This window comes from Athene noctua, chromosome 2 (genome assembly GCF_965140245.1).
Source record: "Athene noctua chromosome 2, bAthNoc1.hap1.1, whole genome shotgun sequence".
NCBI lineage: Eukaryota > Metazoa > Chordata > Aves > Strigiformes > Strigidae > Athene > Athene noctua.
The window spans coordinates 24506999-24528136 of NC_134038.1; the positions used below are offsets into that span (position 1 = coordinate 24506999).

General features: G+C 37.1%; 1 protein-coding gene across 2 annotated transcripts in view; it reads right to left on the reverse strand.

Annotated features, from left to right (window-relative positions):
• Positions 1 to 21138, reverse strand: part of VPS13B (vacuolar protein sorting 13 homolog B) — a 482028-nt gene that overhangs the window by 212243 nt on the left and 248647 nt on the right. For both annotated transcript variants that reach the window (XM_074898647.1, XM_074898646.1), the window contains exons 24-25: positions 14690 to 14910; positions 9815 to 10021 (exon numbers count right to left, since the gene is read on the reverse strand). In XM_074898647.1, coding sequence (XP_074754748.1) covers positions 9815 to 10021; positions 14690 to 14910 — 428 coding nt within the window. The remainder of the gene's footprint in view (positions 1 to 9814; positions 10022 to 14689; positions 14911 to 21138) is intronic.

The following is a 21138-nucleotide window of genomic DNA, read 5'->3' on the forward strand; positions in this document are numbered from 1 at the left end:
GTAGGCACACTTAATTTGCCAAACTGTAACTTACAAACTGCGATGGAGGGAGTGGGAATGAGAGTGTCCTCCCTACCCTCCATATACACCTCACTCTCCTATTAGACATGTTCTAAAATGCTTTTTGTATGAAAATCAACTTTGTTCTCAAATGCTGTAAGGTCTCTATATTTCTGAGAGATTACAAAAAAAGCAAATTAAATTAAAGGGCTACAGTTAATAGCAAATACATACTGCCACCATGACAAGTTTTGAATTTTGTAATTGGATTCTTTTATTTTCATAATTTAATTTGTTCAGATGTTTCATACATTTTGTTAACTTTTTTTTCCCCACTGAAAACTTCTTTTGTTTAGTGGTTTGAGTATACAGATAACTTTGTTCTGTAGAAAACTGAGGTTATCATTTTCCTACGCTTTTCTTTAAGCTTATTTTTCTGGATATTAAATGATGTACTATGCTCATCATAGAATCAACCAGTTGATAATTTTGGAAGAAGGTTACTTATAACAGTATCTGTGAGGTTCTTGAAGAACTGCATTTATCTAGCATTACCCCAGACATATACTGTCGTGGTTTAACCACAGCTAGTAAGCAAGCACCACAAAGCTGCTTGCTCACTCCCCTCCGCAGCAGGATGGAGGGGGAAGAGAACTGGAAGGGTAAAAGTGAGAAAACCCATGGGTTGAGATTAGAACAGTTTAAGAATTCAAATAAAATATTATAATAACAACAATAATAATAGATTGCGATGAAAAGGGAAATAACAGAGAGAGATAAAAACCAAGAAAAACAAGTGATGCAAATGAAAACAATTGCTCACCACCAACTGACTGATGCCAAGCCAGTCCCCAAGCATCAGCCCCCTGGCCAACCTTCCCTCTAGTTTATTGATGGGCATGATGTCGTATGGTCTGGGATATCCCTTTGGTCAGTTGGGGTCAGCTGTCCCAGCTGTGTCCCCTCACAACTTCTTGTGCACCCCCAGACTCCTCACTGGCAGGGTGGTGTGAGGAGAGAAAAGGCCTTGCACTGTGTGAGCACTGCTCAGCAATAACTAAAACATCCCTGTGTTATTTCCAGCACAAATCCAAAACATAGCCCCATACTAGCTACTATGAAGAAAATTAACTCTACCCCAGCCAAAACCAGCACATATATGAAAACCAAATTAACCCAGGAATGTGCAATCAAATTTAAAAGCAGGAAACCCTGCATTTTAGGGAATGTGACCCCTACCAACTTCCAAGCCTATTATATCAATGAAGTGTACAAAAAAAGAGAGTCACAGGTACAGGCCCAGATGTATCATTAGACAGTGCTTCCTCCTTTAATAAATACATAATGGAATAGGCCATATATCTGATATGCTATAAGCAAAAAATACACATGTGAGGAAGAGGCCAAGGTGCTCACAGTTTCTGTTACTATTGCTGGAGCCAAGCTTTCACTGGTATCATTCCAATGTTGTCTGTGCATATGTTTGTCTGATTTGCAGATGTTTCTCACACTTTAATTTCTGTAACATGTGAGGTGGCTTTATTAAATCCTATTCAAATTGTGAAGCACACATCTGCATAGATACAGAACAGAACTTCATTTAGTTAATAGCACAAGTAAGGCCTACACACGCATGTATGTCTGGAAGTGAACTTGAAAAACAAAACCAGTCCTTGAATTTCTAGAAACCAAACGGAGGATGTTGATGTAAAACAATGTTATCAGAAATAAAAGACTCATGAACCTCCGGACACAGCCAGAAGCAGAGTAAATTGGAGGGTTAGACACTCGGGCCTGCAATTGCCAGGGTTTTGGAACTTGTTCTACCACAGGGCCTGCAAGTCCTAAGCAGGGCCTCAACTCACTTGCATTTAGCTTTCGACTGCAATTCTGCACTTGGGTTACTGCGTTCCCATCCAGTATTCCAGGTCACTTGCACATACTACTCCTTGGACTATAGCTTGATGATATAGCTAAAACTGTATTAAGGCTGAGACTTTCAGCAATAACCTCTTCTGTTTGCAGCTATGCCAGCTGCAGATCACATCAACAGACATCCTCAGCTGCTCAAAACCATGTTCCTCTCAGAGGTTACTGGGTTACTGGCTCCACCCGACCCCTACTTCAACAGTGCAATGTGAACATACTAACTAAATTTTTTCTGCCATTTAAACATGCGTAAACAGTTGAATTGCCCCATTCTCTTTCTCAGTGTCAGAAGCACTGCAGATGCTCCTCTGAAGGCAGACGTTGCTATATGGCTGTCCTTTGGGAGATGAAAAATGAAGAGACTGCATTTCTTCTTAGCCTTCTGTTAATGGTACTGTAACCAGAACCACTGGGCAGAGTCACAAGGGCTGAAAAACTGATGGTCTGCAGTAGCTGACTGCTTTTGTTTTTTTTTTTAAATTAGCTCAAATTCTTAGAAACTTTTTGCAGTGAAAAACTAAGAAACCGAAGTGAGAAGAGAGACTGTGGTCTTGTTTCTCACGCAGTTTTAATTTTCATTTTGGATTTTCAGCACCCAGCGTGGTATTGTTAAATATGTTTATGCATTAATTTTCTGCTCTGTTTCCAGATCTACAGAAAAATCAAGCCAGACTCAGAAACCCTGAACTATTTTCCCACAACTTCTCATGCCAAGTCCTAAAATATACAATTTAATTCTTTCACCAATTGTTGCAAATTGACCAATATACTGAGTTTATTTTCTTAGCAGAATTTATCTTTGTTCATCAGGAAGATCCAAACATATGAGGCCTTCATCCTTGGCCTGCCTAAAGCTCAGGGATGATCACAGTTTGGCCACACTAATGCTATGCCTTATCAAAATAACTTCTGCGTTCTTGCTCAATCACTGAGTTTCCCCAAGGACTAAACACTTCTACCACTGTTTGTACTTAAGTAAACAGTAACAAGTGGCCTGTTGTAGTCTGTACTACCTTTGTTTTTGCTGTTCCAAAGGAGGGATGGTAAAAATGATTTAACTGTTTCCAGCCTTTCAGTACTTAAGACTCTCACTCACGTTTCCCTGTCTTACCACAACACAGACTAAAATTCAGTAAGCTAGGTAGCTTTATCCACATAGGACTGTGGTGATCACCATCAACTTGTCAGCATGAAAAGAATTACATGGAGCTTAAAATATAAATAATCCACAGATCACATAAACAAATTACTTCTTTTGCTGTTTAATATAAACAGTTGTGAGAGTTTGCTTTCTTCCGATTCATTTATAGCAAGTCTGTCGCAGCTGAAAGAAGCTTTGAAAATAATCATTTGTCTCCCACAGAACAAACTAACACATTAACTGTAGAATGTCTAAACTTAAAAAAAGTACCTATTGCAGAAAAGTATTTCTGTTTGACAGACTTCAAAATTTCAAGATTTAAAAATATAGGAACATATAAACAAAATGCAGACTCTGATAAAACACAAACTTCTGGAAAATGTCCTTAAGTCAAACCTGTAGAAATACATATTATTGTTTAATTACTCTCTATATATGCCATTGCTGCTTATCAGCAATATGACTATAAAATACATAGCTGAAAAGTGAAATTGTGGCTGATGCACTTGATTTTTATATATTACCTCCTCTATTTATTTCATTAAAAACATTATTGTTATAATAGTCTGAAAACAAGCTATAATTTACAAATACAGGTGGTATTTTCTAAATCAAACAACATGGACATAGATTTGCTCCCACTGACTTCTTTGTAAGTAACATAAGGCCAATATTAAGTAGCTTCAAATTTCTAGAGACCAAAATGTGCATATATAAATAATCAATAATAGCACTTTAGAGAATATAAAGACATAAAGTACTCAGCATTTAAAGAGATTAAAATAAAAGTATTTTTCTATTTCTCTGAGTATTTGCAAGTTGTTTTCAGACCTGTCTGTACCAAGCCAGCAATCAAGCAAGGTTTTGTTGGTGTTAGGTCTCCTGACCAGTGAGTGCCTGCACTATAACTGCCTCATCTGCTTTTACTGCTCCCTTGATGGAATTCAGACTCTGTGGGAAGGGAAAGGAGTGGTCCAGTTCGAACCAGAAGCAAAACCACAGACAGGGATAAATCAGACTCAGGAAAATAGTGGAATGCTGCTCCAATCTTCTCAGCTGCATCCACCTTCTCTTTCCCCTCTACCATTCACTGAAAGCATGCTTTTTTAAGTCATCCTCCACTTCCATGCAGTACCACTTATTCTCAGGTTGGTTAAGTTTCCATCTCAGTTATTTCTGTGAGGTATTAAACATTAACTTTTGCCTTCCTGTCTCCAAACACCACCAACCCCTCCCCATGGCTCAGATTTTCTATACCAGTTTCTGAAGAGTACTTGAAGAATACCATGTCATATGAAACTGACAAGCATTACATTACTCTGACATCCCCTGCCCTGCTTCTACACTTCTTGAAATTAAAATTACTACTTCAGAAGGTACCTAGAAAAATATTCAGACCCCAGCTGTTCTTTGGTGTGAGACAATGCGACTGGATTTTAAAACACTTGTTCGGAATTCACTGGTTAGGCTCTTGTGAACAAACAGGGTCTTCAGATAAGAAGTCTTATGTTCAAGATAGATGTTATATATAACAATCCATACTTGGACAGACTGTGGAGGACTGTGTCTTCAGCCAGAAGAAAAAACTTGGCCTCACTGAAAATAGTGTGGTATAACAGACAGACACCTGGAGCCCATTAGGCAATTTGACAGGTAAAACTAGCTGCTGCACTTCACAGGAGACAAAACAATTAAAAAAAAAAAAATCTGTCTACATTTCTTTACAAGGCCTGTTGACTTACTTTGCTTTTGGGGCAGAGGAATAGCTGTATAGCTCTCTGTACAGATACCACTCAGATGCATACCTGCATCTATAATGGGGTTCTGTGCATATTTGAACATACTAAGGTTAATTTTTTCAGATAAAGTCTATTATATGGGCTATAACTGAGGCACTCAGCAGACTGAAGCTGCTGGAGACAGCAGAAGTGACCAGACTGTCTCTCTCATCTTCACATCCTACTCTCTTCAAATAAAGGAGAAGCAGAATTACATGATCACACTACCTACAGCTAGGTGAGGTGATAGTAATTAAGTTAGTAAAAGGAACAGGGAAACTAAGTAATCAACTACTCTGAAAGGACACTGATGAAAAAGAATGTGGGAGAACAGCTAATTTTTCACCACATATATTTTTAAATTCTCAACAATCCTTACCTCAAAGAACAGGACAGCAACCATGTCATTATAATGAAAACCTATCTTGTGCTTTGACACTAGGAAATATGTTGAATAAGTTTAGAGACAGCCACCAACTGCAGAAGAGAATGAGCGTGCTGGGTTTGTGCGTGTAGCAGGGTTTTTGGTAGCAGAGGAGGGGGCTACAGTGGTGACCCACTGTGAGAAGCTTCTCAATGGTCCGCTGGCTTCCAAGTCGGACCCACCTCTGTGCCAAGACCAAGCCAATTAGCAATGGTGGCTGCGCATGTGCAATAACATATTTAAGAAGGGGAACCTGGGAGGAGGAGTGGGAGTTGTGAGGAGTTGCAGGGAGGACACCCATGTGAACACCAAGGTCAGTGGAAGAAAGGAAGAGGAAGAGGGGGAGGTGTGCTGGTGCAGAAACTCCCCTCAGACAATGATGAGACAGCAGGGCCACCCTCTTTGCCACCCATGGAGGTCACCAGTGGAGCAGATGCCAACCTGCAGCTCATGGAGGACCCCACACCAGAGAAGGTGGCTGCATGTGAAGAAGGCCGAGACTCTTGGGGAAGAAGTCCCACTCTGGAGCATCTCGGGAGGAATACATCCCATGGGAATGACTCATGTCAGAGAAAGTTTGTGGAGGACTGTCTCTCGTGAGAGGGGCACCACACTGGAACAGGGTAAGAGTGTGAGGAGTCCTCCCATTGAGGAGGAAGGAGTGGCAGACTGACTGTAACACCATCCCTGGCGCCCTGCACCACTGCAGGGAAGGAGGTAGAGAAACTGGAAGCAAGACTATGCCCATGAAGAAGGGAGTGGGGGAAGGTATTTTTAAGACGTGGTAATGCTTCTCACTGTCGCACTCTGTCTGTTAAGTGGTGGTGGTGGTGTTAGTGTTTGAATTAAATTGATGCTTTCTTTCTTCCTGTAATGAAACTGTCTTTTGACCATGACCATAATGGGTAAGTCATGCCTCTCTGTCCTTATCTCCATTCCTGAGCCTTTTTCTTCACTGTTTCCTTCCCATTCCTGAGTGGGAAGGGGCGAGTGTGCAGCTGCATGGAACTCAGTTTCCCTCCGGGCTCAAACCACAACAATGAGTTATGGAGATACTCCAACCTTTATGTTACAAATTATTTAATTCATATTGTCTAAAATAGTCTATTAGAAATGTGAGAATTAAATATGGTTTATTCTCACTGGTTGGCCAAGTGTGATTCTCCTACCTCTTCCACTTTTTCACCCCCAACAGTACTACAAACTCATAGACAACAGGACTGTGCATGGTCTCAGGAACAATGTTCTTAGCTACTTTACACATGATGATCTGCAAAAATTCACTGTAGCTTCAAAACACTTCTATTTTTACTGATGGTCACCAAAAGATTAAAAAGAAAAATAATTCAGATAAAGTGATGACCAGATTGACTTAAAAGGGTGGTAGAGTGCTTAAAATAATTTTACCTAAGGCTTAATAAAAATATGTTTGGAAAATGTTACTTTGTTTACATCATCCAGAATGCAACAATTTGGTCATCCTACTAGGTTATTCACCTTACTCCAACTGGTAGCCTGAGATAAAATTAAGTCTAAGAGTGAAGGGATAATTGGTTTTTTTTGAGTTTTGCTTTGTTTTAAACCTCAGTCTTTAAATATAAGAAAGCACTAGGTCAAGACCGATATCAAAGGTGGTCTTCAAGTATAAACACTGACTCCCAAATTCATAAAAATGATAGTGCCCACAAACTCAAACACAGCATTTTTGTAGCTACTAGTCTTATAGGAATCTAAAACTCTGGCTTGACTTCCCATGACAAAGATTATTTCCAAGTCTTTTTTTCAACTACAGTAATGCAAAACCTTTGCCTTTCTCTTTTTTTATTAATTAAAACCCTTGTACACCCTACATACTGTTTTGATTTTAATCACCTCAATACACCTAATATTCCCACTCAGTTAATCAGAAATGGACAAAGATTTTTCTCAGCTGCCAAGCCAAAAATATTACCCTGCTACTCAAACAACTCTGTATATCTTCCTGACAATATAAAAATTGGTCTTCTATTTCTCATTTTTAACTTCTGACGAAGAACTTCTTACATTCTCAAATATTTGGCCATATATACATTCTCCCACCTCACTGTCTCCATTCAAACAAATTATACCTGCCTCAGTATGCTCTTCTATCTGTGCACTTACATACCCCTTGTGCTGGTTCTTTCTTCTGGACTGCCTTCCTACCCCAGCCACAGACAGAATGCCTTGGGCTGAGAGTTCTGAATGGAGACGAGGGACAGGATCTCTATTCCTCATTTTTTCAGTCATACGAACCATGGCTTCATGCAAACATTTTCTCCTGTTAGTACTATTCTTTCCTTTTCCATATCTTTATTAATATCCTCAGAGCATCGTCAATTTTTAAATTTATTTATCCTGTCTAAGTACAATGACACATTCCTTTCAAAGAAGTTTTCAAATATCAGTTGTAAAGTGTTATGTCAATTCTAAGTCCCTTATTGTGAAAAAAATCCAATATTAATACCATGTGTTTTAATATAACTTTCTATTTCAACAAGATTCAGAGTGGAAAAGACTGAACACAAATTCTAACATTGTCCTTTGTTGGCTAATTCACCAAATTTCCTTTAGATCAGGAGAAAAATTATTTAGCTGGTGCATAACATTTGTTGAGAATAGGAAGAAAATTAAACAAATGATGAACAACATTTTGCAAAGGGGTAGGATATGAACATTGAACTTGGACCCGTATTACCAAAATAATCTTGGTAACATGACAGATTAAAACAATTACTGAATCAGTTTCAAGTAATGCTCCAAGTACAGCATGTACTCCAAATACTGCTGTCTATATAGAGGGTCAAAACCAAATCGTTATTTATAAAGCTGGTGGTTTCTGATTTTAATGAGAAAGGGATTTGCTGTGAGTAGGTGGAAAAATACTGGTTTTGTGACCATATTGTTCTCTTACTAATATTGCCTACCTTCAATTCTGTATCCATGGCAAAATTTTTTACAATTGAGATCACATACACATAGAAATACACCAAAACCAAGGCTATTCAAATAATATAGAGACATTTTAGTGAAACAACTTCAGAACTGAAAGTTCTTAAGTTCTCTAGTTCAAACACCTTTTAGTGACAGTTACCTCTCTCTGTGCGTGATGCATATAAAAAGTAAGCACTAGCAATCACCATTTCATTTTCTCCAGACCCAGAAATTAATATAAACCATACACAGGGTTAGAGCAATCCTGGTCAAATGTTGAATATGTAATTGCACTCAGCATTCAAACTGCTGTGTATTTATCTGTGTTCCAGATCTATTCTATGAGGTGCCCCCCAAATTGCTGTGTTTACCCTGAGAATGAAATCCAGTCTCTCAGAACAGTCTCCCTGCATTGCAATAGCTTTATGTTAAGAATGAAGCATTGCATATGCATGATATACCATTGGTATACCTTCAACTCACCTTACGCATTTTTGGCTCCCTCCTGGAGCACAAAAAAGGCTAACTCATTATTCTAACCAGTAAGCCTGACATAGGCACTAAGAAAATCACAAATACAAGGCTTATTCAGTTGCACAGCCTCCTGTGACCACCCATTCTATGATATATCAGCGACCTGATGACTCACAGCCAACGATACTCATGGATGAAGTTTAACATTGTATTTGTGCTGATAAAAGAATTAGCCTTCTTTCCTTGGTATGAAAAGAATTAGCCTTCTTTCCTCAGTATGCCAGAGAAGCACAACTTCTTTGCATGCCTCAAAATAGTATTTTACAGCCTTAGGCACACACAGAAATTAAGATCAGGTACCAGATTGCTCCAGACAGTGCTATGAACTAAGGAAGCAGAAATACATAAAAGCAAGTGACCAATCTCTCTTATATTTGAAGGTGCATATCCAAATCCTCATGTGACTCAGTTACAAAAGCACTCCTGACACATGAGACATCTGGGAGAGGGGAAGGAACTGAGCTCCAGAAGTAATTCATAGCTAGAGGGTAGCAATGGCTGGATGGACCTGGAGTGAGTGTACAGCTGGGTGACTTGCAGTGCCAGACTTGGGTGCCTTCACTGCCCCTGTATCTCTCCTAGTTGTCAATACACTCTACACACAGCAGCTCTCCGTTGATTCAGGCATCACAATGACTGGCTTCAACGTGACAGGGTGACTGCTGAAGCCACTTGGAATGACTTAAAAGCATCAAAGATGTCCCGAGTACTTCCAAAACACCAGTTACTGTTCTAATAATTCTGGACTTGAAAAATGCCTTATGCTTCCTGACCTGAAAACACTAACCATAATTTTCTGACATGTTAATATTCATTCACTTCAAAGAAAAATTATTCAGAAAAAATAATAAACATATGATCAATACATCAATTTTTTTTTTTCTCCTTCCTCTTGTTCCACCAAACTGTGTAATGAAGTATTCTTCATTCATCAGGGCAAAACTACTTTCTATAGGAACACTACTGCTCCTTCTGATCCTTCTGATTCTTACTTGACTGCACACCATACCTTCTAAGTCAGAACTCACATGACACATTTTTTTTAAGAAAGCCTACCTCTGTAGTAGTCCCAATGTCAGCAGATGGGCTGTATGTGCTGGTATCTGGTGGGGCAGTACCAACACTACTTTTAACTGGAGAGCTAGGAGGAGCAGGTCCTGTCATGGTTTCAGTATAGACAGAAGATTGATACAGAACTCCTTTCCTCTGAATTTTATTCCAAACTTTACCTGTGATCTCAGCCAGCTCATACAGAAGCTGCACCTAAAATAAAAATAAAAACTTTTTTAAGATGAAGCTTTCCTTAATGAGGTGAAGGAAAATCAAAATCCTCCACTGAGACTTAGAATGTAGCAGAACTGAACTTCTCACCCTTTATAATGTTCTGATAAGCAACTACATTGCAATTAAAATAATTAACATCAATTATAGTATATTGATTTTGATAAAAATAATCTGTGCTTTGTCTAAACATATGGTATGTAGCTCATAAAAACATAAGCAATAACATGCTCTTGTAGAACTCTTACTAATGTAAATTTTATTAAACAAAGGTAATTTAACATATATTCATATCTATAGATATTGCCTCTAGAAAAAGGTAAACATATAAACTTTATGAAGTATTAACAATGCAAAAATTATTCATTTAAATCATAATAAAATAATGATCCCATGCAGAATATGAAACTGTTCTGTTTTAGGGAGAATATCCACTATCAAACTCAATAGTCTCCTGGCATATGTCATTCCTATATTCAGAAACACGCTAACTTGCACATTGTTTGACTCGGTTCTAAGATATTTACACAAGTTTTTGTAAATAAGCATTAATCACAGAATTTGTATGACAGCATACTGTAATATACTGTATAAAACAAGCTCAGAGAAAACTGCAAACAATATATAAGCAGATCCACAGCTGGATACCATACCCAACTTGCCATTATAAAAAATGGAAATTCTCATATTTATAAGAACTTTAAGCCTCGGGACACATCTACTCTATGAAGCTGGCTTCTTATGTGGGCAGAACAGATGCAGAAAAACATTGTTGTCAATCTACATTTGATATAAAACAGTACTTGATTTTGTGCATGAGTGTGCGCGATAAAGTCACAAAGTACATACTACAGTCCTTTCTTAAGAGGTGAAGTGCTTGAATTTTATAAAAAACTTCTTAATTGATCCTGGATTTTCTTTTGAAGTTTCAAGGCTTACACTGAGCAGGTCATATACTCCATTTGACAAAATTCTTCCTTAAATGAGATCAACTTCTCAGTACTTTTTTTGTCTTCATATACAGAGCAATCTACAGACAAACAATAACTCTGGCTGTGGTAAAAAGTTCTTTTAGTTATGCTTTAAAATATTTTGTGTCTGTAGCACTCTGATATGCACTGGTAACCTTTAAATTACTAATTCCAAATTTTGAAGTTTTCCTAAGTCTTATCCATGCAGTGCAGAAAGATAAACTAATAATGTCCATCTGATTCACTGAGTGTTGATACTTTAACTGGTGTTGATACTTCGCTGGCAAAAGAGTCTACAAAATTAATAAGATACAGGGACATATCCAAATCATACATGCTTGCAACCTCCCCTTCCTCAAAATATTTTTTGGTCAAGAAAGCAGAGGATAATTTAAGCTATACTTGCCTTAATGAAGCAGGGATTCCCAAAATTTAATTATGCTACTCTTCATAAAGGCCCAAAATGACACAAAAGAAGGAATGATGCAACTTCTGTGTTTACATACATGCTCAAACACAAGGTCAAGAGGTTTGTCATCAGCTAATCCAACACTGAAGCGTTTAAATCTTATTGGGGTTGCAACAGTCATAATCATTAAAGCTAATAGTTACATATGTTATCTGGGAGATTTTTTTAAATTGCTCAGGCTAGAATCTTTGCAGCCACTCGGAAACAGTGGTTATTTCAGACAACAGTAGCCATCTCTCTGAATATCACCAGCAACCAGACAGCCAAGCAGTATGATTCTAATACTCTATCCTGCTCTAAAACCAGAAAAAACAAGTTCACCAAGAAAAAAGGGCACAGTTTGATTACAGGGAGATGATTTTCATGGACATATATTAAAAAGTAGGAAAAAAAAGGCCTCACACCAAAACCTCATTAAAATGGAAATAAGAGGCATGTGTCTACATGTAAATAAGATTTTAAAACTTCAGATAAAAAGCTAAAGTTATGTCATGATTATTTTTAATACACTTAATTTTATTCTATTGGTTGTTACTCATTAAAATGGAAGGATTTCTACTTCTCTTGTTGGTTGTACTTTTTCAAGTGAGTAGCTTAAAGATTTTTAGTACACTCTATTCAAGAGAAGAAAAATAGTATGACAAAAAGAGGAATAACTCTGCCAGTATTTGTTACAAAAAGTTTCCCTCTCTCACTGCTTCCACCCTCCCCAGCAAAACCACACATAACTCAGTAAGACCCCACTGACTACTTGGCAAAATCTGTAAAGTTCAATATGTTACAGCATTTTATACTTAAAAAATAACACATTAATACAAAATTGAAAACTATAACAAAAGGCAATACCCTGGCAATTCTGCACACTGGAAGTATCTATTGACTTTAAAGGGATACAAGCATCAGAACATGGTTTCATATTAAATTATGATGATCAAATAGTAAAATACTTGTTACCTTTAACAAATTGACTAAGTATCACCTGCTTTAAGGCTGTCATCTATAGACAAAATATGGCCCATCATTCTAAAGAATCAAATTTCACAGTCACTCTACTGTGAATTTATAACTACCAAAAGCTGATACGTAACTGTGTTTTCCATCTTATGTTCGTGAACATCTGGTTAAAGAAGACTGATGGGGTGGTTGTCCTTTTGCATCAGTAAAGCAGAAAGGACAAGTAAGACAGAAGTAAGCGAGAAAGGACCGCTCAAGAACCTTCATTAAACGCAAATAATTTGTCCACATCCTTTCGGTCACTATAATACTCCAGTGAATTAATAACATCACAGTGTACAAGGACATCCTTTAAGACAAGAATACTTGGTCTGATATTTCACTGTACAACTTCATTTTAACATTCCACTATACCTGTAATATGATTTACATGTAGCTTACAATTTTAATTTCTGAGTGCAAATTTTATCTTACCATTTGCAAAACAAATTATCTGACCACAATTTGGTAGGAAAGCTTGAAACAGTGCTTTACTTAATCAATTTTTCTTTTTAATTTGCTACTCAAATTTAGATAAGGCTTCCACTCATAACAATGCGATTCTGCTTATAAATTAATATTATTAATGTATTACATATATTAATCATGAATAATGCAGTTGGAGAATTAAAAGAAACCAGAACTGATCAGACAATTTGCTATAATTTCACTGAGAGGGTACCAATGAAATTTAGCAGACTATTTTGCTACATGAACATCTTGAAATATTTACCAATTCCTAAATAGCTGCAATATCAAGATGAATTTTGTACAGTTCTATGAAAATTAATACAAAATAAGGCAGGTTGCCATAGGCTGTGAAATTATCATATATGAATTCATTAAACATTATGGAAATATCACAAAGTTGCAGTAAAGCTTTCAGAAGCCTTTAAATATAAAATGTAAAATTGTAGACAAGATCAGTTCTGTCTTTTCCTATTTACATTTATAATACAATGACAACCGTTTACATGTGCACACACACCTGTCATACAGCTTTACAAGTCTGAGTAGACCTTGTTGAGGCTACTCAACTTTAAATTTTAATTTGCCCTGTCCAGCGCAATCTCACTCTACCAACCCTCTTCCTAGTGAATGTGAGCCCATCCAGTACAGAAGACAATGGCATATAGCAAATGAGTCCGAAATAACTTGGATAGAATGTGGTGAAAGGGGCAGATCACACACTGAGGATAAAATAAATATGGACTTTAAAACACTTGTTGCATTCATAAGAGCATGGAATGAGGCAAGGGAAAAATTGCATGTGACTGAGAAACATATTGTAATGAGTACACACAAGGGTTAACATTAAAATTACAACAGCCACCTTAGCTTTAATATTCCCAGACTTAGGTCATAAGCCCATAAATCTTTACAAACGTGATGTGCTGTCTATCAGGTCAAAATTATAGTACTTTGTGTTCTTTCCCTTTCTTTCTATTAAATGAAGCAATAAACAGTCCATTTTGTCCATGATGTCCTTTGAAAAATCCTACACATGGCTAAAACTTTGGAGCAGACAGCATATGAATGAAGAGCCTTACTCAGACCTCAGCAGATCTGCAAGTCCCAAGTTCTCTCCAGCATCACTGGAAATGTTGCAATTGTCAGGAAAGAGTTACCCAAGTTGTAGTAAAAATTACTCCAAATTTTTCAGAGAAAACCTACTCTATTTGGAACTACAGCAAACTTGATCCAGATCAGTAAAATACAGGGTGCACTTTCTGAAAATGTAGTAACTCCTTTGCATTTTAAGAAACATAAATGAGGTGGTAACTTTTGTTTACACACATTCATCTGTTTTTTTTTCCTTTTACTATATGATACCATTGTTGGCCTAAAAAACATTTGATGTTCGAAGAAATGTTAGTTCTATGAAAATATGGTAAAAAATTACATTAAACCACTTCAGTATATGAATTCACAGTGACAGCAGAACAGCACTATAGCATTTAATGGTACATCTGCAATTCATTTTACTCCCTCGGCCAAAAGATGCATTTATACTGTAGCTATTACATTTTGAAAAGAGTTTAAATTACAAAACTTGAGAGAGCTTCAAAGCAAATCTTAATCTAAGCACCTTGATCTTGATGGCCCAGTTAAAAAAAAATTAAGATAGAAGAGAGCCTCTTCAACAAAATGCAGAACGACTGTACATAAATTGAGTTATTTTTAATTTCCTTTCATAAATCAATTAAATGTACCAACCTGGGGGTTGGAGCATTTTATTTCAAGGGACTCAAGGTCGACATGGAGGCAGACAACAAATGAGTGTCTGGATTCTGGCCCCGAAGCAAGCAGTTTCTGTGAAGTAACAGCTAAAGTAGAAGTACAGCCCATTGGTTCCACTAAATTAAGTGTCATCTGTTGTCCAAGAAGAGTGTATATACTGAAATGATGCAGACTAATAGTCCATGGAAAAGCATCACCTAATGATTAAAAAGAAGGGAAAACAGTTAAATAATTGTATAATAAAAACTAGACCATTTTTATCTTAAAACTCAGTAAATGCCTTATCCTAAACCCCTTTAGAAGTCAGCAAGAGCAATCAACAACAATTAAATTGATCCCAAACTCTCACAAATATAATTTAAACATCAATTTCATTGTATAACTCAAAATCTAAACAGAAGGAATATATTTTTTACAACTTTCTTTAAACTGAAATTCATTGGGAATTTTAACCCCAAACCGTGAACTAATGTGTACAACATAGTCTTTAAAGAACTCCTTTTATATGATTTTCCTCAAACTAAGGAGTATCCTGAAACCAATCCCAACTTATTTCAGCATATGGATGGTAGAGGCAGTTGCATACAGGTGTGTTTACAGGTTTTAATACTAGAAAGAATAATTATCTTTCTTCCAAAAATTTACAGCTTGCATATCAACAGGGGGGTGACACAGAGTAAAGCCTATCTCAGTGTACTGCTCAGGTAAGTGAGACCTTGATCCCAGTGCAACTCTTTCCACTCCCTCCACTTAACTTCCTAGGAACAGAACGGTGATGGATTTTGTAAAATCAAATTACTGTAGACATACACTGCGCACTTCATTTCTTATATTTAGAAAGGAGCCTACCATGAATCATTATCAAGAATAATCAGTGAGGGAACTGGTAGTGTCCAGCTAAACAATAAAATGGCTGCAACTTTGGTACAATCAGTCTTCTTTAGGTTGTTAATAAATAGGAAATAAAAAATTTCAAAAGCAGAACCACAGAGATAATTATTTGTGTAGGCCTTTAGAAGGCCAACAGGAACTTTTTTAGTGAGAAAACATTCAACAGCTCTACCAGCTAGACTTGAAAGGAACTGAGAACACAGACTACAGAAATTGAAGTAGAATCCCTGTGGTAGGTTTAACTTTGGCTGGATGCCATGTGCCCACAGAAGCCACTCTATCACTCTCCCTCCTCAACAGGACAGGGGAGAGAAAATAAGATGAAAGGCTTGTGGGTTGAGATAATGACAAGAAGATCACTCAGCAATTACTGTCATGAGCAAAACAGACTCAGCTTGGGAAAACTGATTTAATTTCTTGCCAATTAACACCAGAGTGGAGTAATGAGAAATAAGAACAAACTTAAAACCATCTTCACCACACTACTCCCTTCTTCCTGGGCTCAACTTCACTGCCAAATTCTCTACCTCCTCTCCTTGAGCAGCACAGGGGGACAGGGAATGGAGGTTGTGGTCAGTTCATCATGCATTGTCTCTGCTGCTTTTTCCTCCTCACACTCTTCCCCTCCTCCGGTGTGGCGTCCCACCCTTGGGAGACAGTCCTTCACAAACTTCTCCAACATGGGCCCTTCTCATGCACTTGGAGCTCTTCATGAGCTGCTCTACTGTGGGTCCCTTCCATGAGGTCCAGTCCTTCAGGAACAGATGTGGGTCCCCTGCAGGGTCACAGGTCCTGCCAGAAAACCTGTGCCAGCTTGGGTTCCTCTCCACAGGGCCACAGGTTCTGCTAGAAGTCTGCTCCAGCATGAGGTCTCCAAGGGGTCACAGCCTCCTTAAGGACTCCAGTGTGGTGGGGTCCTCCATGAGCTGCAGGGTGGGTATCTTCTCCACATGAATGTCCATAGGCTGCAGGGGCACAGCTGCCTCACCGAGGTCTGCACCACAGGCTGCAGGGGTATCTCAGCTCTGGCACCTGGAGCACCTCCTCCCCCTACTTCTTCACTGACCTTGGTGTGGGCACTGTTGTTTCACATATTCTCCCTCCTCTCTCCCAGCTACTGTTGCGCAACAGGTTTTTTTCCACATCTTAAACATGTTATCACAGAGGCGCTACCAAACATCACTGATTGGCTCAGCATTGGCTAGAAGTGGATCTGTCTTGGAGCCAGCTGTGAGTGGGTCTGTCAGACATGGGGGAAGTTTCTGGCATCTTCTCACAGAAGCCACACCTGCAGTCCTCCCTGCTACCAAAATTCTGCCACATAAACACAGTACAATTCCATATATAATAACTGAGTCCCAGTGAAAGAATTTGGGCTCTGCAAGAGACACTGATCCAAAACCCAAAGAATGTTCAACAGATATGAGGAAAAAGACATCATGAAAGATACATGGGTAATTCTAATTTTACCTGAAACAGACACCTTTTTTGCTGTTTAAAAGTACAAGAGCACAACAATTATTTCAGTTTGGTTTGGGGTTTTTTTCTATCTAAAGAAAGTCTTCATCATTCCATTTATCAGATTTTCTGCTGAAGAAGTTGGGCCTCTTTGACCCCACTTAAATGACATAGAGCCTGTGCCCGACAATTAAATTAATATCACAATTAACACAGATTAACACAAATTAGCGCAAATTAACTGTGATTATTTAAATGAAACTTTAGAAAAGTTTTGAAATTAAAATAAAGCTACAACCAAACATCTTTATACATAGTATTTTAGTTCTATTGCTTCTTCCATAAGTGGCACCAGCAATAAATTTATATGGACAGGAGTATATGTAACAGGAAAGTCTATGTGTCTCATCCTAAGAATGAACTGAAAACTTCACTAGTTTATTTTGAAGCTATTGCATACTGAAGAATTCAGTTCAACCAAAGCAACTTGAAAATATTTTAGAAAGGTTTCAGATTAGAAATTTTAAAGTAGTTAGCAATGTGGTTTTTTTCCAAGTTCAGTCAGCCAAGAAATACAAAACATTAATTGTAATAGATGGAAAAATTTCAAATGCAAAGTCAACTCTAATGACATGTTTCTAATTACTTTGCATGAATTTTGTTTTTCTCTGTTACCACCACAGTAAATTAACTTCATTTATATTTCACGGATTAGAAAGAAAAAATTTCCAAAGAAAATACTGAATGTTAACTCCAATATGCTGCATCATTATCTACCTTAAAAGGAAAACACCGATGAAATTTTATTAATGTACAGAAATCACAGTATGCTGAACACTGTAGTAAAGATATGACAAATGTACAACTGTAAAACTCCCCCTAATGTCATCAATTACCTCTTCAGCTACATACATACACACTATGTGAGTATTCTAACATTATACTAGAACTGTCCACCTGATAAATCCGTGTCTTGCTGTACCTATGTTTGTTTTATTTGTTTTTTAAAAAACCCTGTACCTGCATTCATTTGCAGATTGGTTTTATGAAGCTATTTAAATAATTAATTCAAAGTGTCTAAACATCAAAAGTAACATCATTTATAGGACTTATTTAAAAAAATTATTTATTAATATGAAGGATGGAAAAGTCAATGCCACACGTGGCAGATATTTTCTCTATATCTAACCTTCCCATCCATGTACATTACTGTTTTGTCACCTAGTTGCTGAGATTCTTTTATGTTGAAATATTTTAAGTAAACCTGACTGTGCCTTCAGTGGAACTAGAGCTCACCCCATATCTCTTATGGGCAGGATTATAAAAGACAGACATGAAAGACCTCTAATATGGTTGAAGATTCTGGTTAAATTCCTGATCTACTGATCTTATAAATCCTTGCTTTTGCTTTCTTCAAACATCACTACCAATTTAAAAAACTTGAAAATGTAATCATTAAGATACTTGAACTGCTTTGATAACTTCCTAAATTTATAAATATCACTTTCAGATCTTTGGCAGTTGACTGACCCATCCATCAAACAGTTTTTAAAGAATTGACATTCATCATTTATCTGCTACCTTCAATACTTTAGCAAGACTCCTTTCCTACAGAGTGATTGAGTTATTTTTCTTATATATATATATATATATATATAAAATTACAAATTTTTGCTAGGTGCAAGCACTTTCTCTGGCAGTTATATGATGCACTTTGTTTCCTAGCTAGTGTTAATGCTCACTGTAAGCCTTTCCACATGCATAATATACAGTATTGATAAATGTACTGAACTACTAATAATTGTTATATGTTTGCTCTCGCTTTCATATGGAACTTCTATTTATTTTAAAAAACAGATTCCAGAAGTGGTAGTTGTACACAACATGTATACAATGTTAACAGTTGTACAAAAGAGAAAGTTTGTTTGCTTAAAATTAGTAATGGTAGGAGAGAGATCATGAAAGCTTGCTAAAAGTGTCTTCTGCAATCTTCAGAAAGCATCTTGACCGCTCTGTCTTCATTTCCCTTTCCGCACCCACATTGCAGGGTCTTTACATGTGTTCATATTCTTGCACAACATGCAAGGTTTAAAAAAAGATATTGCAATCATTATGTTAGATCACTGTTGTACTTCCTCCCAGTCATGCAACAGGGAAGCAGTTGTATGGCTGCAGAAATCTGGGTGCACCCAGTTGAAAGCCCTAAGGGCTCTGTTCAAATCTAGAGTTCACTTTCAGCAGATAAGATTTAGTTCCACAGACTTCAAATGTAAGCATAAACATACAAGCTTTTCTAACTTAAACCCAGCTACTAGAGAGCTTTAACAGCTGAACGCAACATTAACAAGTTGTTCATGCAGAAGTCATTGCTTTTCAGATACTAAAGAATGTGAGAACTAATTTTATAAGGTCATTAACCATAACAGGTAAATTAAATACAATAACTACAGGTTTTACAGATGGTGACACTAATATCAACTCAAGTAGCACACTATTTGAATATCAAGAATTCATCTTAAAATTTACAGAAATTATTTTTCAGTTATACTGGAGCTGAGCATTTTTTTAAAATCTAATACAAGATGATAACTTCTAAGAGAGCCAACATACTGCTGCTCTACTTCAAACACTTAACTGCCTTTTTTGCAGGTTGTACTCTATATGTTTCTATTATATTGTAGTGGTTTAGGACCAATATATTTCATTATAATTAATTCACACGCTAGTATTAGAAGTCCTAATTTTCTATTTCCCTACAAGTCACTTGAAAACTTACTGAGTTTAAACATGCTACAAAAATCTTTGAGGTTATATAATTTGTCACATTTCACAGACAATACCCATCTCTCAGATTTAAACGTTTGGAATAGTGATTTACATGACTGTGTACTGCTATCCATATAAGAACATGAATATGATATCTAGCAATAACAACAATTTTAAGATAATTTTGAACACTAGTTTCTAAAATGTATTTTACTGTGTCATCTAAATATATCTATTTTTCTGTGCCAGGAAACAATTCTAAATTAAAATAATTTAAAATTTAAGCTTCTAAGCACAGGGAGATTTCACAGGTGCCAAAAGTGCTCTTGTTATCACTCTAAAGTAAGTGATATATCCAAAGCAAAACTTTAGTTCCCTTCATGTCTTCAAGTTATTTTCCTATTTTAAGATTTTAATTTTTTGGAAGACCACTTAGCAGTCCAGAAGTCTATCTACAGTATATTTTGTCCAACTGTAAAGTTACCACATTTTACCCTAACACTACAGGTTGGGATTTAGAAAGTATATAGATGAATTGTCAAGTATTTGAAGTTGGAGGTACACAAGTTTGCACAGAAAGTCACAACTCACCCTAAGCAGTTCTCTTAATATTTGAGTTCTGCTCAAACTGAGTTTCTATTTGATTACTTCTTAGTAACTGTTTTACTTAAAAGGCAGCTACAAATAGGACAAGATCTCCCCCTTCACAAGAAGCCAAAATGGAGAAGACAAGTACAAGTTGTACCAGAAAAGGTTTCATCTCGATATAAGAAAGGAATTTTTTACAGCAAGAACAATCATTCAATGGAACAACCTCCCCAGGGATGTGGAGGTTTTCAAGGTGACCAGACAGGGTACTAGATAACCTCATCTAGGCTCCCTCTGCCATGAAAGTTTGGACCAGATGATCATTAAAGGTCCCTCCCAGCCTGGGCTGCTCTACAATTCTGTGATTCTGTTTTAATATCCCCAGTGAATACAACCTCATGGATCCATCATCTGGTTGATTTGAACTAGAAAGATACTACTTGTAATTTAATACTTACTTAGTTGTATTTGTTATTCAACAGAAGTTCAACAGAGTATCTCATTCTTTACATAGATAAATGTAGTATGACTGAGCTAAGCTATGTTTCTGAATCACAGAATCATCAAGGTTGGAAAAGACCTTGAAGATCATCCAGTCCAACCATTAGCCTAACACTGACAGTTCCCAGCTACACCATATCCCTCAGTGCTATGTCAACACCTCCAGGGATGGGGACTCCACCACCTCCCTGGGCAGCCCATTCCAACCCCTAACAACCCAT